General features: G+C 43.4%; 1 protein-coding gene across 8 annotated transcripts in view; it reads right to left on the reverse strand.

Annotated features, from left to right (window-relative positions):
* The window catches only part of LOC148645813 (uncharacterized), a 71,655-nt gene extending 63,545 nt beyond the window's left edge, over positions 1-8,110 (reverse strand). For 5 of the 8 annotated variants that reach the window (XM_088611352.1, XM_088611354.1, XM_088611346.1 and 2 more), the window contains exons 1-3: positions 7,959-8,110; positions 7,664-7,781; positions 5,278-5,622 (exon numbers count right to left, since the gene is read on the reverse strand). In XM_088611352.1, the coding sequence (XP_088467478.1) occupies positions 5,278-5,622; positions 7,664-7,724 (406 nt within the window). In that variant the 5' untranslated portion in view covers positions 7,725-7,781; positions 7,959-8,110. Of the gene's footprint in view, positions 1-26; positions 120-717; positions 814-1,048; positions 1,151-3,802; positions 4,151-5,277; positions 5,623-7,663; positions 7,782-7,944 lie in introns of all 8 variants that reach the window. The other 3 variants (XR_015928127.1, XM_088611345.1, XM_088611353.1) reach the window with 3 other exon arrangements.
* Between the last annotated feature and the right edge of the window lie 7,810 nt (positions 8,111-15,920).

Consider the following 15,920-nt stretch of genomic DNA (forward strand, 5'->3'; position numbering starts at 1 on the left):
TCAGCTATCCTGAGGATATCATTCACCTGGAAACCCCTTTGAAGACGGGGCCATCATTAACACCAGCAGGATCCTCAGGACATTGACAGTGGCACATATGATTGACTCCCAGAGAAAACCTACGAAACACACGTATGACATTCAGAAACAAAACAAATAACATTCATTAAGCTCACAGTTAGCAATTAAGACCCTGCTTATAATTGCTGACGAGCCAAATTCTGATTCATGTTGCAATATTTCTCAACTTGAAGGCTGCAAGTATCCAAAGTAATTTCTAGGATTCAGATCGAAATGATGAATTAAAAACGAAGAGTGATGAGAAGGGTAGATATTTCAAACTGGGGCCGTGAAGAAAGTGGGGCAGCACAAGCACAAGACTGAGAATAAGATACAGTACTTTACACAAAAGGTTATGGGTGTTGGAAACAAGCCGTGTTGTTGAATAGGATTCTCTGGGATCCTTCATCAAAGGACTGAATGATGTTACCAGTCAAATGAGCCCTGGTAGGGTGAATGGCCTCCTCTCCTCTCCTCTATGTTCTCATCAATGCAGTTGTTCACAGTCACAATTCAATTACTTAAGGTGCAGTTGTGTTGACTGTATTTTGTCACTTAGATATGCAGAAGAATACCCTCATTCTTTCTTTCCAAAGTTAAATCATGACTGCAAGGCTACAGTTTCACAGGGCTCTCAGACTAACTGGACTCACCCACCTTCAGTTATGGCCCACAGAATAAAGGCTGTGATCAAGAACAGTCCTGGGACATAGCAGTTCACCAGATAGCAGTGGCACCATCTTCTGGTCTCACCTGGGACAAGAGACATGTTCATAGTGTGCTATTTTAATTTTGATTAATTTTATTAAAAATAATCTTAACAACATAATTTTAGAGGAATATAAACGGAAATGCCAGCAAAAATTAATCATTTTTGCTATTAAGTATAAAATATGAAATCTTATGATTTAAATGATTTATAACAGGCAATAAAGGATGTTGGGAGATTTTGAATTACAGCATGACATGAGGTAAAAGCTGAACTCACGTTTCTGGAGCAAGAACAGGCATGTTGGCACACTGGTCAGGAGCACGACTCCCAGTGCAGAAAGAGCCAGAACCAGGATCCAGACGTGAGCTGTGGAAAACCCTGGGAAGAGCAGAGGAGAGCAGTCAGCAGGAGTGAGGCCGCACTGGGCCAGTTCACCCAGTAACCACAGGAGGTAAAAACCAGAGGCTCTTTGATCTCGTGACATGAACAGGGCAGTCAGTGTGAAGCCTTGAGTGGGTCAGAACAAGAGTCACTGACATGACTGGGATGGTGTAAATGACAGATGTTTAGAGGAAAGCAGACACTGAACGAATGAGACAGAGCAGTACAGGACAGGTAAGGATCACTGGAGAACGGATGGGAGCAGTTTAAAACATTCCACCTGAAGCAGAAAACAGATTAACCGAAGAGTGATAAGATTAAAAGCTAAAAGCAGTATGCCAAATAGTTCAACAAAGCAATTAGGAGAATATAAATGGAAAATAAAGGACAAAAAGAATAAAAAACAACATAAACGAGTTCAAGAAAAGGAGCACAGTGAATGAAGAACACGGGTAAAATATGATATTAGAGGACCCAAGAGAGAAATTGAAAGTAATATTACAATGGAGGCTAAAATGAATTAGGTTATTTCAGCCCTGCAACAGCAAAAGAGCTGTTAATGATGAAGTAAAATACATCCAGGATAGCAATGGGAAACCTCTAAACAATGAAAAGGAAATGGCGATGCATTAAATGAGTGTTTCACTCACTCAGGTGGCTGAAGAGGCAAAGGTGTTTCAGGTACTATAGGGGACTCAAGGTAAATCAATCTCTAGGTCCCAGTGGTATCTTACCAGTTAGCAAAGGAAATGAGTGATGTTCTTCAGAACGTACTGTATCAATTCAACTCTTCCAACAGTCACTCAAGTCAGGGTGAATACCCATGGATTGCCAAACGGTAACTGAAGTGCCCGTCCATAAGAAGGGTGACAAAACCAACCCAAGTAATTATAGACCAATAAGTCTAATTTCTGTTTATGTGTAAGGGTAGAGAAACAATTAAGTTAATACAAACTAAACTAGAGGATCACCTACTCTATGTTGAAATATGTATCAAAACTCAGTTAATCTCAGTGAGCCTTTTAAATACCAATCATTTCAGTCTCAGAATTACGTTACACACCAGCCATGCATCTTCGAATCGCTTTATCCAGTAAAGGGTCGTGGGTCACAGTGGAGCCAGAGCCTATCCCAGCAAGCAACGGGCACAAGGCAGGGTACACCCTGGACAGGACAGGATACTTTTGCACTAATTTAGGTTTTATACAAAATAGGCTCTTATTTAATCATTTTATTTATTGAATATGAAAGTTGTAGCTGTCAATTTATACAATGTTTTCACACAGTAGATAACTTTATTTTAGAGTCTCGCTGACTTTATTTCAGTTTTTATACACAATAAACATGAGGTTCGAGTAAGACAATTAAGAGCTGGTAAAGATTAATTTAGTAAGCCCGAGATAACGAGACGGGACAGTGGCTGGAAGACAGGGACAGCGTATTGAAACGCCCACGGCCTCCATTGCTCGCGAGAGCTGAGCCGTCTTACCAGCGCGGTGACGTCACCGCCCTTCCCTGTGAATAGCAGGGACCACAGCCGCTGGGCTGAGGGGAGATTTCCCTTTAGCTCAAGTGGCTGGGTCCCTGTTGAGTGACGCCGGAGGCCCAGGTTCGAGTCCCCGACGGTGGGGGGCCGACCTGATGCGGCAGCCCAAGTGAACCCCGAAGTGTTACAGTATCATCCAAGCTCTGCTATTCTTCCACACTCCGACAAGCAGCAGATAAAATTCAAAATGATTTAAATGAAAAACGTGGTTGGACAAACGCCTGCAAGATGAATTACTCTAATCGATTAATTTCACGATAAATCATCAGAGACTTCAACAGAAACAGAACACAGCACAAAAACCAAAAACAGCCTGTTCAGTTCTGATCAGTCTCGGATTGTGGATTTATTAACATAACTTTAGACAGCTTGCCATCCAATGTATTTTAGGGAGCTCTGACTTCCTGTACTATGGAATCCACAGATATTTATTTTCTCTTAATTGATGATGCATTTTTTAAAATAGGGAGACAGATTTCTTTTCAGGCATCAATTTTGTAGGAAGAGAGATTAATTTCTGAGTTGTATCCATTTCTTAGGACACACATTAATCTCTGTGTGGCCTGTTAAGGTGTTGCATAGTGATTTCAGCTTATAGGGTTAGCTTTTAGCGTTTCTGGGTCTGTAGGACATAGGCCTCTGAAACAAAATGACATATATGTTACTGTCTAACATTACCTGTTGTGTAGTTGTGTTATTGTTTTGTTAATGAATATTTGTCTTGTTCAGGATTGTCTCTGATTTGTATTCATCCAAGATATGCCAGAAATATAAAGAACTCAAGCTTCTTGCATGCCTCAACTTTTAACCAACCTCTTGGATACATTTTATTTAACCACTTCCTCTAGTTTGGAACAATAACATTTGTTTTTACTTCTGAGTTTTACTTGAGGTGTTCTCTTCTCAGTTTGAATGAGCCTTTTTATGAATCTTGCTCCAAGTCTTTTCAGTGGGACTCCTCCAGGACTGGGGAGATGAGCTGAGCTGCAGGAGCTCCAGTGTGTGTGAGGCAGTTATACTCCTCTATTTGCACAGCTAGGACATACAGCAGGAGCACTTCCAACATTCAGCTTTCTTTATGGACATAAATAACTATGTCTTACCCAGCTGTTTCAGCTCTGCTGTCGTGTTTGCGGAACCCGAGTCTGTGTGGACTCTGCACATGTACTTTCCCTTGTCTTCAGTCCTGATGTCCTTCAGCCGCAGAGAGAAGTTTCCTCTGGGAATCTCCTGAGGGAAGAGCTCCGCTCGGCCCCGGTAGCGCTGGTGCTGGGACTCTGGCCTGCTCTCCCCCTCAGAGAACAGGAGCACCAGGACTTCAGAGTCTGTCCTCATCCACTGCACCTCCAGCTCCTGCAGGGGGACATTCGTGTCCACAGAGCAGTTCAGCACCACCTCCCCTCCAGCATAGGCAGCCACAGGCTCGCTGGCTCCGCTCACAGCCAGTCGCTCTGAAACATGGAGCAGGGAGGTCGAGTCAGGTTAGTAACAGCAGCAGTGTTGCTCAAGAGCTGAAAGCCACCCTGTTGTTCACACGTCCCCCAGCAGTGAGCACCCCAGGCCCTGAGAGCCACAGGCCAGCAGCTGTTACAGGTCATCAGGCTGTAAAGACCCAGAACACCTGAGTTCTGACCAGTTCAGCACCTGGGTAGGGTGGAGCAGTGGCACTGTGGCTAAGGATCTGTGCCTGTGGCTGGAAGGTTGCTGGTTCAAATCCCACAGCTGGCAGAAATCCTACTCCATTGGGCCCCTGAACAAGGCCCTTAGATCAATGACACATACTCTGGTCCCCCCAAGAATACAAAGATACAATACTGGCAATCTAGACACACAGCCCTTAATAAGACAGTAAGTGTAACTACTATATACCTGTTGAGTTCTCAGTTAGGTATTTGGGAAACTTTCCTGTTAATCACATTAAGACCAATAGACTGACTTTGTCAGTAATTCTGAAAATTTTAATAATAATAATAATAATATCCCTACACTTATGTAGCACTTTTTGGACACTCCACTCACAGTGCTTCACAGGTCATGGGGATCCCCTCCACCCCCACCAGTGTGCAGCCCCCCCTGGATGATGCTCCAATCCCCTCACACACACCAGCTCTCAGTGGGGAGGAGAGCAGAGTGATGAACCAGTTCAGAGAGGGGGGTTATTAGGAGGCCATGACTGGTAAAGACCAGGGGAATGTGACCAGGACACTGGGGTAACACCCCTACTCTTCTCGAGAAACACCCTGGGATTTTTAATGACCACAGAGAGTCAGGACCTCACTATACTGAGGCATTAGGACCCACACAGACCGCAGGGTGAGCGCCCCCTGCTGGCCCCACTAACACCTCTTCCAGCAGCAGCCTCAGCTTTCCCAGGAGTCTCCCCTCCAGGTACTGACCAGGCTCACACTGCTGCCAGCTGACCAGTGGGCTGCCAGCTGGGAGCTGCAGGGAGATATGGCTGCTGGCTATGAATGTAGTTAAAACAATTAAAATACAGATGCAGAAGAACAGATGTTGCTGTGAATAACTTAACTTCCTGTTTCCCAGAGAGGATGATGTCTCTGTGTTCCCAGCTCACCCTGTTCCTTCAGCTCCACTGTGGTCTCACCGGAGCCCTGCGCCGTGTGGACGGCACACCTGTACACTCCTGTGTCTTCAGCCGTGACGTTGGCCAGCCGCAGAGAGAAGTTTCCTCTGGGAATCTCCTGAGGGAAGAGCTCCGCTCGGCCCCGGTAGCGCTGGTGCTGGGACTCTGGCCTGCTCTCCCCCTCGGAGAACAGGTGCACCAGGGTGTCTGGATCTCTCCTCATCCACTCCACCTCCAGCTCCTGCAGGGGGACAGCGCTGTCCACAGAGCACGGCAGCAGCACCTCGTCCCCAGGCCTGGCCACTAGAGGGTCCCTGGGGCCCTGCACAGAGAAACCTGGGGCCACAGAAGAGTGGATCATCAGGCCCAGACCCAATGAGCCCAGTGCTTACTGCATCAAGTATAAAAGAATACATATACTGTGCATAAAGGTCACATTTCACAAACCCTTAGATAAAATTAATTTTCCATAAGTCGGAATGCTTTCTTATACAATACATACACACTAAACACTGTTATCTGTAATTCAGTACATTGCCCTTCCAGACTCTGTTACTAACAGTGTGATTGCCTGTAGTCACCTGATTACACCAATAATGAAGTGCTGTATCACTGGAATGAAAGTAGTGTATGACATACTATTTAACATCTGGGAATGTGTGCTTATTTCTTGTCAACAAGTAAGTTGTGAACAAAGTAGGCCTGGTAACTCTCAAGTCAAGAGAAGAGACTCTTGAGACACGATCATAAATGTGGGGTCATTACAAGGAATGCAAGAAAGGACCTTTGTTCATTTTCAGTTTGAAGAAACTGGGCAAACATACCTTAAAAAACATACCTTAAAATCATCCACATTTATACTCTATATATGACAAACAGCATGTTTATCATTCCTTTGATGTTACATGAAGAAATTACACAGTAATACTCAAAAGAAACAGAACCAACTACTTCAAACCTCAAAGAACATTGGATATCGAGCAACTGCCCATAGATATCACAGTTGATCTTGAATTCGAGTTTTTTGTAAAAAAATAGATGAAATGGACAGAATTATGATTGCAAAAAAGGTTTTAGAATTGAGAGAACAGATTATCCTGATCCATCCACATCAATTAAGGGTCCCAGTTTGGGAAACCGAGTCACCCCTCTACTGGTGAAATGAGGACTAACCCATTGCTCTCCCATTGCTTGTATAGTAAATCAGAATTTTGACCCAATAAAATAGATAGATACTTTATTGATCCCGTGAGGGAAATTGCAGTGCAACAGCAGCTTAACACACACAACACAGCCACAGTGTGACGAATGATACAATAATAATAATAATAGTACAATACATACAATACAATCAGTACAGTGAGGGGAGCACTAAAAGAGTGACTCACAGTCCGGACACACAAAGAACAAACTAGAACAGAACAGAACACAGAAAAATCATATCACACATATGAATATAAATATAGATGTAAATATAAACATAAATGTATTGCACGGGTCCCTGGCATATATTGCACAAAAAACGGTTGTAAATGGGAAAATAGCATCCTTCGTTCCTTACTGATAAATGATAAATGACAGTATGAAGTACACAGTACATACTTCATTCCCTTCCCTTTCGAAAGTATAAATCCAAAATATTTAATTCAAATACAATTAATGACATCATAATTACTTCAGAAAGAAGTGGGCAGAACATGGGCAGTTCAGAAATGTTAATATCAACCCTGTGTGTATAACTCAGAAGAAGTTCTGAGTTTTCTCAAATACTGGATATTTTATCCTGTCCCTCCTGATGGAAGCAGTAAAAAGTCCTGAAGGACAGATGTGCAAATCTCAGATTAGAATTGGCTGATCTGAACCCCGGCAGACAGGTCTTTGGAATGTATTGGTCTGAGGCTGATAAGTGAGCCAAGCCAAGAGCCACACTGTGGACGTTAGTCCCACGAGGACTGGAAGAAAATTGGAAGTTAAGTCTGAGAAGACTAGAAGTCAGGCCTGAGAGGACTCGACTTGAGTTTGGGTTGTTAGCCTTGAGTTAATTAAGGCATCCCTCCAAAACATCTGACCCACAGAAGCACAGCCTGCACTTTCAACGGCACAAATAACCACAACTGGAAGCACTAACAAATATGGCCGGTTTCAATTTCATCTGCTGTTTATAGGGGGGGCACCTTCAGGAAGTTGTCCGTTAGTCTTCTCCAAAAATACACACAAGACAAGGAAGAAAACTTGTGCAAGAGAACTTGCAAGACACCCTTTGATCTGAATTCAAATGTATCGACCGTTCATTTCCCGGGATTAAATGTAGCTGAAGTTTCCCTTTTCCAGTCCTGAGCTGAGGAGAGGCAGGAGGAAGAAGAGGGAACTACTGTACCTTCAGTCCTCAAAGCTCCCCACACAGCAGCCAGGAGCCCCAGCACAGTCAGTGTCCTCATCTCTCCTGAGGGCCCTGGGCTCTACAGAGCTGTCAGAGTGAAGAGATCGCTGCAGAGCTGGGCGTACAGCACACAGGAAAGGAGATGTTAACACAAAGAAACTTAATCCTATTACTGTGAGATCAGTTTATAAAGCAAACAACTTTCCTTCCCTTTTAGCCCAAAGATACACTGTTACAGTATCTAAGACCTAACTTCTCACAAGTGATAAATTACTTACGAAAACACACTCACCTTCACTTAAATGCCGAGTGGTCTTTCTACATTATTATCTTGAAACTGCGCAAGAGAGCAAGAGATTTAATTTTCACTTTCGCTTTCTCTGCTGGCCACGCCCTGGAAAAACCAGTTGTGAGCTTCGGGTCAATAAATACCCTGGGTCTTAAAGCCTGCAAAGCAATATGAATCCTTACACTGCACAGTGTTCCAGAGAGCTGTTACAGCAGTAAAGAGAGAGTAGAGATACAGGAGTAAAGAGAGGGTAGAGATACAGCAGTAAAGAGAGGGTAGAGATACAGCAGTAAAGAGAGGGTAGAGATACAACAGTAAAGAGAGAGTAGAGATACAGGAGTAAAGAGAGGGTAGAGATACAGGAGTAAAGAGAGGGTAGAGATACAGGAGTAAAGAGAGGGTAGAGATACAGCAGTAAAGAGAGGGTAGAGATACAGGAGTAAAGAGAGGGTAGAGATACAGCAGTAAAGAGAGAGTAGAGATACAGGAGTAAAGAGAGGGTAGAGATACAGCAGTAAAGAGAGAGTAGAGATACAGGAGTAAAGAGAGGGTAGAGATACAGGAGTAAAGAGAGGGTACAGATACAGGAGTAAAGAGAGGGTAGAGATACAGCAGTAAAGAGAGGGTAGATAAACAGCAGTATAGAGAGGGTAGAGATACAGCAGTATAGAGAGGGTAGAGATACAGGAGTAAAGAGAGGGTAGAGATACAGCAGTAAAGAGAGGGTAGAGATACAGCAGTAAAGAGAGGGTAGAGATACAGGAGTAAAGAGAGGGTAGAGATACAGGAGTATAGAGAGGGTAGAGATACAGCAGTAAAGAGAGGGTAGAGATACAGCAGTAAAGAGAGGGTAGAGATACAGGAGTATAGAGAGGGTAGAGATACAGCAGTAAAGAGAGGGTAGAGATACAGCAGTAAAGAGAGGGTAGAGATACAGCAGTAAAGAGAGGGTAGAGATACAGGAGTAAAGAGAGGGTAGAGATACAGGAGTAAAGAGAGGGTAGAGATACAGCAGTAAAGAGAGGGTAGAGATACAGGTGTAAAGAGAGGGTAGAGATACAGCAGTAAAGAGAGAGTAGATAAACAGCAGTAAAGAGAGGGTAGAGATACAGCAGTAAAGAGAGGGTAGAGATACAGGAGTACAGAGGGGGTAGAGATACAGCAGTAAAGAGAGGGTAGAGATACAGGAGTAAAGAGAGAGTAGAGATACAGCAGTAAAGAGAGGGTAGAGATACAGCAGTAAAGAGAGGGTAGAGATACAGCAGTAAAGAGAGGGTAGAGATACAGCAGTAAAGAGAGGGTAGAGATACAGCAGTAAAGAGAGGGTAGAGATACAGGAGTAAAGAGAGGGTAGAGATACAGGAGTAAAGAGAGGGTAGAGATACAGGTGTAAAGAGAGGGTAGAGATACAGCAGTAAAGAGAGAGTAGATAAACAGCAGTAAAGAGAGGGTAGAGATACAGCAGTAAAGAGAGGGTAGAGATACAGCAGTAAAGAGAGAGTAGAGATACAGCAGTAAAGAGAGGGTAGAGATACAGGAGTAAAGAGAGGGTAGAGATACAGGAGTAAAGAGAGGGTAGAGATACAGCAGTAAAGAGAGGGTAGAGATACAGCAGTAAAGAGAGGGTAGAGATACAGGTGTAAAGAGAGGGTAGAGATACAGCAGTAAAGAGAGGGTAGAGATACAGCAGTAAAGAGAGGGTAGAGATACAGCAGTAAAGAGAGGGTAGAGATACAGGAGTAAAGAGAGGGTAGAGATACAGCAGTAAAGAGAGAGTATAGATACAGCAGTAAAGAGAGGGTAGAGATACAGGAGTAAAGAGAGGGTAGAGATGCAGCAGTAAAGAGAGGGTAGAGATACAGCAGTAAAGAGAGGGTAGAGATACAGGAGTAAAGAGAGGGTAGAGATACAGGAGTAAAGAGAGGGTAGAGATACAGCAGTAAAGAGAGAGTATAGATACAGGAGTAAAGAGAGGGTAGAGATACAGCAGTAAAGAGAGGGTAGAGATACAGCAGTAAAGAGAGGGTAGAGATACAGCAGTAAAGAGAGGGTAGAGATACAGCAGTAAAGAGAGAGTAGAGATACAGGAGTAAAGAGAGGGTAGAGATACAGCAGTAAAGAGAGGGTAGAGATACAGGAGTAAAGAGAGGGTAGAGATACAGGAGTAAAGAGAGAGTAGAGATACAGGAGTAAAGAGAGGGTAGAGATACAGGAGTAAAGAGAGGGTAGAGATACAGCAGTAAAGAGAGGGTAGAGATACAGCAGTAAAGAGAGGGTAGAGATACAGCAGTAAAGAGAGGGTAGAGATACAGGAGTAAAGAGAGAGTAGAGATACAGGAGTAAAGAGAGGGTAGAGATACAGGAGTAAAGAGAGGGTAGAGATACAGCAGTAAAGAGAGGGTAGAGATACAGCAGTAAAGAGAGGGTAGATAAACAGCAGTAAAGAGAGGGTAGAGATACAGGAGTAAAGAGAGGGTAGAGATACAGGAGTAAAGAGAGGGTAGAGATACAGGAGTAAAGAGAGGGTAGAGATACAGGAGTAAAGAGAGAGTAGAGATACAGGAGTAAAGAGAGGGTAGAGATACAGCAGTAAAGAGAGGGTAGAGATACAGCAGTAAAGAGAGGGTAGAGATACAGCAGTAAAGAGAGGGTAGAGATACAGGAGTAAAGAGAGAGTAGAGATACAGGAGTAAAGAGAGGGTAGAAATACAGGAGTAAAGAGAGGGTAGAGATACAGCAGTAAAGAGAGGGTAGAGATACAGCAGTAAAGAGAGGGTAGAGATACAGCAGTAAAGAGAGGGTAGAGATACAGCAGTAAAGAGAGGGTAGAGATACAGGAGTAAAGAGAGGGTAGAGATACAGGAGTAAAGAGAGGGTAGAGATACAGGAGTAAAGAGAGGGTAGAGATACAGCAGTAAAGAGAGGGTAGAGATACAGCAGTAAAGAGAGGGTAGAGATACAGCAGTAAAGAGAGGGTAGAGATACAGGAGTAAAGAGAGAGTAGAGATACAGGAGTAAAGAGAGGGTAGAGATACAGGAGTAAAGAGAGGGTAGAGATACAGCAGTAAAGAGAGGGTAGATAAACAGCAGTAAAGAGAGGGTAGAGATACAGGAGTAAAGAGAGGGTAGAGATACAGGAGTAAAGAGAGGGTAGAGATACAGGAGTAAAGAGAGGGTAGAGATACAGGAGTAAAGAGAGAGTAGAGATACAGGAGTAAAGAGAGGGTAGAGATACAGCAGTAAAGAGAGGGTAGAGATACAGCAGTAAAGAGAGGGTAGAGATACAGCAGTAAAGAGAGGGTAGAGATACAGGAGTAAAGAGAGGGTAGAGATACAGGAGTAAAGAGAGAGTAGAGATACAGGAGTAAAGAGAGGGTAGAAATACAGGAGTAAAGAGAGGGTAGAGATACAGCAGTAAAGAGAGGGTAGAGATACAGGAGTAAAGAGAGGGTAGAGATACAGCAGTAAAGAGAGAGTAGAGATACAGGTGTAAAGAGAGAGTAGAAATACAGCAGTATAGAGAAGGTAGAGATACAGGAGTAAAGAGAGGGTAGAGATACAGCAGTAAAGAGAGGGTAGAGATACAGGAGTAAAGAGAGGGTAGAGATACAGGTGTAAAGAGAGGGTAGAGATACAGGAGTAAAGAGAGGGTAGAGATACAGGTGTAAAGAGAGGGTAGTGATACAGGAGAAAAGAGAGGGTAGAGATACAGCAGTATAGAGAGGGTAGAGATACAGGAGTAAAGAGAGGGTAGAGATACAGGAGTAAAGAGAGGGTAGAGATACAGCAGTAAAGAGAGGGTAGAGATACAGGAGTAAAGAGAGGGTAGAGATACAGCAGTAAAGAGAGGGTAGAGATACAGGAGTAAAGAGAGGGTAGAGATACAGCAGTAAAGAGAGGGTAGAGATACAGGAGAAAAGAGAGGGTAGAGATACAGGAGTAAAGAGAGGGTAGAGATACAGGAGAAAAGAGAGGGTAGAGATACAGGAGTAAAGAGAGGGTAGAGATACAGGAGAAAAGAGAGGGTAGAGATACAGGAGTAAAGAGAGGGTAGAGATACAGCAGTAAAGAGAGGGTAGAGATACAGCAGTAAAGAGAGAGTAGAGATACAGGAGTAAAGAGAGAGTAGAGATACGGGAGTAAAGAGAGGGTAGAGATACAGCAGTAATTAAAGGTTAGATATACAGCAGTAAAGAGAGGGTAGAGATACAGGAGTAAAGAGAGGGTAGAGATACAGGAGTAAAGAGAGAGTAGAGATACAGGAGTAAAGAGAGGGTAGAGATACAGCAGTAAAGAGAGGGTAGAGATACAGGAGTAAAGAGAGGGTAGGTAAACAGCAGTAAAGAGAGGGTAGAGATACAGGAGTAAAGAGAGGGTAGGTAAACAGCAGTAAAGAGAGAGTAGAGATACAGGAGTAAAGAGAGGGTAGAGATACAGCAGTAAAGAGAGGGTAGAGATACAGGTGTAAAGAGAGGGTAGAGATACAGCAGTAAAGAGAGGGTAGATAAACAGCAGTAAAGAGAGAGTAGAGATACAGGAGTAAAGAGAGGGTAGAGATACAGGAGTAAAGAGAGGGTAGAGATACAGCAGTAAAGAGAGGGTAGAGATACAGGTGTAAAGAGAGGGTAGAGATACAGCAGTAAAGAGAGGGTAGATAAACAGCAGTAAAGAGAGGGTAGAGATACAGGAGTAAAGAGAGAGTAGAGATACAGGAGTAAAGAGAGGGTAGAGATACAGGAGTAAAGAGAGGGTAGAGATACAGGAGTAAAGAGAGGGTAGAGATACAGGAGTAAAGAGAGGGTAGAGATACAGGAGTAAAGAGAGGGTAGAGATACAGCAGTAAAGAGAGGGTAGAGATACAGGAGTAAAGAGAGGGTAGAGATACAGGAGTAAAGAGAGGGTAGAGATACAGCAGTAAAGAGAGGGTAGAGATACAGGTGTAAAGAGAGGGTAGAGATACAGCAGTAAAGAGAGGGTAGATAAACAGCAGTAAAGAGAGGGTAGAGATACAGGAGTAAAGAGAGGGTAGAGATACAGGAGTAAAGAGAGAGTAGAGATACAGGAGTAAAGAGAGGGTAGAGATACAGGAGTAAAGAGAGGGTAGATAAACAGCAGTAAAGAGAGGGTAGAGATACAGCAGTAAAGAGAGGGTAGAGATACAGGAGTAAAGAGAGGGTAGAGATACAGCAGTAAAGAGAGAGTAGAGATACAGGTGTAAAGAGAGAGTAGAAATACAGCAGTAAAGAGAGGGTAGAGATACAGCAGTATAGAGAGGGTAGAGATACAGCAGTAAAGAGAGAGTAGAGATACAGCAGTAAAGAGAGAGTATAGATACAGGAGTAAAGAGAGGGTAGATAAACAGCAGTAAAGAGAGGGTAGAGATACAGCAGTAAAGAGAGAGTAGAGATACAGCAGTAAAGAGAGAGTAGTGATACAGGAGTAAAGAGAGGGTAGAGATACAGGAGTAAAGAGAGGGTAGAGATACAGCAGTAAAGAGAGGGTAGAGATACAGGAGTAAAGAGAGGGTAGAGATACAGGTGTAAAGAGAGGGTAGAGATACAGCAGTAAAGAGAGGGTAGATAAACAGCAGTAAAGAGAGGGTAGAGATACAGCAGTAAAGAGAGGGTAGAGATACAGCAGTAAAGAGAGGGTAGAGATACAGCAGTAAAGAGAGAGTATAGATACAGGAGTAAAGAGAGGGTAGAGATACAGCAGTAAAGAGAGGGTAGAGATACAGGAGTAAAGAGAGGGTAGAGATACAGGAGTAAAGAGAGGGTAGAGATACAGGAGTAAAGAGAGGGTAGAGATACAGGTGTAAAGAGAGGGTAGAGATACAGGAGTAAAGAGATGGTAGAGATACAGCAGTAAAGAGAGGGTAGAGATACAGGAGTAAAGAGAGGGTAGAGATACAGGTGTAAAGAGAGGGTAGAGATACAGCAGTAAAGAGAGGGTAGATAAACAGCAGTAAAGAGAGGGTAGAGATACAGCAGTAAAGAGAGGGTAGATTAACAGCAGTAAAGAGAGGGTAGAGATAAAGGAGTAAAGAGAGGGTAGAGATACAGCAGTAAAGAGAGGGTAGAGATACAGCAGTAAAGAGAGGGTAGAGATACAGGAGTACAGAGAGGGTAGAGATACAGCAGTAAAGAGAGGGTAGAGATACAGGAGTACAGAGAGGGTAGAGATACAGCAGTAAAGAGAGGGTAGAGATACAGCAGTAAAGAGAGAGTAGAGATACAGGAGTAAAGAGAGGGTAGAGATACAGCAGTAAAGAGAGAGTAGAGATACAGGAGTAAAGAGAGGGTAGAGATACAGCAGTAAAGAGAGAGTAGAGATACAGGAGTAAAGAGAGGGTAGAGATACAGCAGTAAAGAGAGGGTAGAGATACAGGAGTAAAGAGAGAGTAGAGATACAGCAGTAAAGAGAGGGTAGAGATACAGCAGTAAAGAGAGGGTAGAGATACAGCAGTAAAGAGAGGGTAGAGATACAGCAGTAAAGAGAGGGTAGAGATACAGCAGTAAAGAGAGGGTAGAGATACAGGAGTAAAGAGAGGGTAGAGATACAGGAGTAAAGAGAGGGTAGAGATACAGGTGTAAAGAGAGGGTAGAGATACAGCAGTAAAGAGAGAGTAGATAAACAGCAGTAAAGAGAGGGTAGAGATACAGCAGTAAAGAGAGGGTAGAGATACAGCAGTAAAGAGAGAGTAGAGATACAGCAGTAAAGAGAGGGTAGAGATACAGGAGTAAAGAGAGGGTAGAGATACAGGAGTAAAGAGAGGGTAGAGATACAGCAGTAAAGAGAGGGTAGAGATACAGCAGTAAAGAGAGGGTAGAGATACAGCAGTAAAGAGAGGGTAGAGATACAGCAGTAAAGAGAGGGTAGAGATACAGCAGTAAAGAGAGGGTAGAGATACAGGAGTAAAGAGAGGGTAGAGATGCAGCAGTAAAGAGAGGGTAGAGATACAGCAGTAAAGAGAGGGTAGAGATACAGGAGTAAAGAGAGGGTAGAGATACAGGAGTAAAGAGAGGGTAGAGATACAGCAGTAAAGAGAGAGTATAGATACAGGAGTAAAGAGAGGGTAGAGATACAGCAGTAAAGAGAGGGTAGAGATACAGCAGTAAAGAGAGGGTAGAGATACAGCAGTAAAGAGAGGGTAGAGATACAGGAGTAAAGAGAGGGTAGAGATACAGGAGTAAAGAGAGGGTAGAGATACAGCAGTAAAGAGAGGGTAGAGATACAGCAGTAAAGAGAGGGTAGAGATACAGCAGTAAAGAGAGAGTAGAGATACAGGAGTAAAGAGAGGGTAGAGATACAGCAGTAAAGAGAGGGTAGAGATACAGGAGTAAAGAGAGGGTAGAGATACAGGAGTAAAGAGAGGGTAGAGATACAGCAGTAAAGAGAGGGTAGAGATACAGCAGTAAAGAGAGGGTAGAGATACAGCAGTAAAGAGAGGGTAGATAAACAGCAGTAAAGAGAGGGTAGAGATACAGGAGTAAAGAGAGGGTAGAGATACAGGAGTAAAGAGAGGGTAGAGATACAGGAGTAAAGAGAGGGTAGAGATACAGGAGTAAAGAGAGAGTAGAGATACAGGAGTAAAGAGAGGGTAGAGATACAGCAGTAAAGAGAGGGTAGAGATACAGCAGTAAAGAGAGGGTAGAGATACAGGTGTAAAGAGAGGGTAGAGATACAGCAGTAAAGAGAGGGTAGAGATACAGCAGTAAAGAGAGGGTAGAGATACAGGAGTAAAGAGAGAGTAGAGATACAGGAGTAAAGAGAGGGTAGAAATACAGGAGTAAAGAGAGGGTAGAGATACAGCAGTAAAGAGAGGGTAGAGATACAGGAGAAAAGAGAGGGTAGAGATACAGGAGTAAAGAGAGGGTAGAGATACAGCAGTAAAGAGAGGGTAGAGATACAGCAGTAAAGAGAGGGTAGAGATACAGCAGTAAAGAGAGGGTAGAGATACAGGAG

Source organism: Lepisosteus platostomus, chromosome 18 (genome assembly GCF_059453375.1).
Source record: "Lepisosteus platostomus isolate fLepPlt1 chromosome 18, fLepPlt1.hap1, whole genome shotgun sequence".
NCBI lineage: Eukaryota > Metazoa > Chordata > Actinopteri > Semionotiformes > Lepisosteidae > Lepisosteus > Lepisosteus platostomus.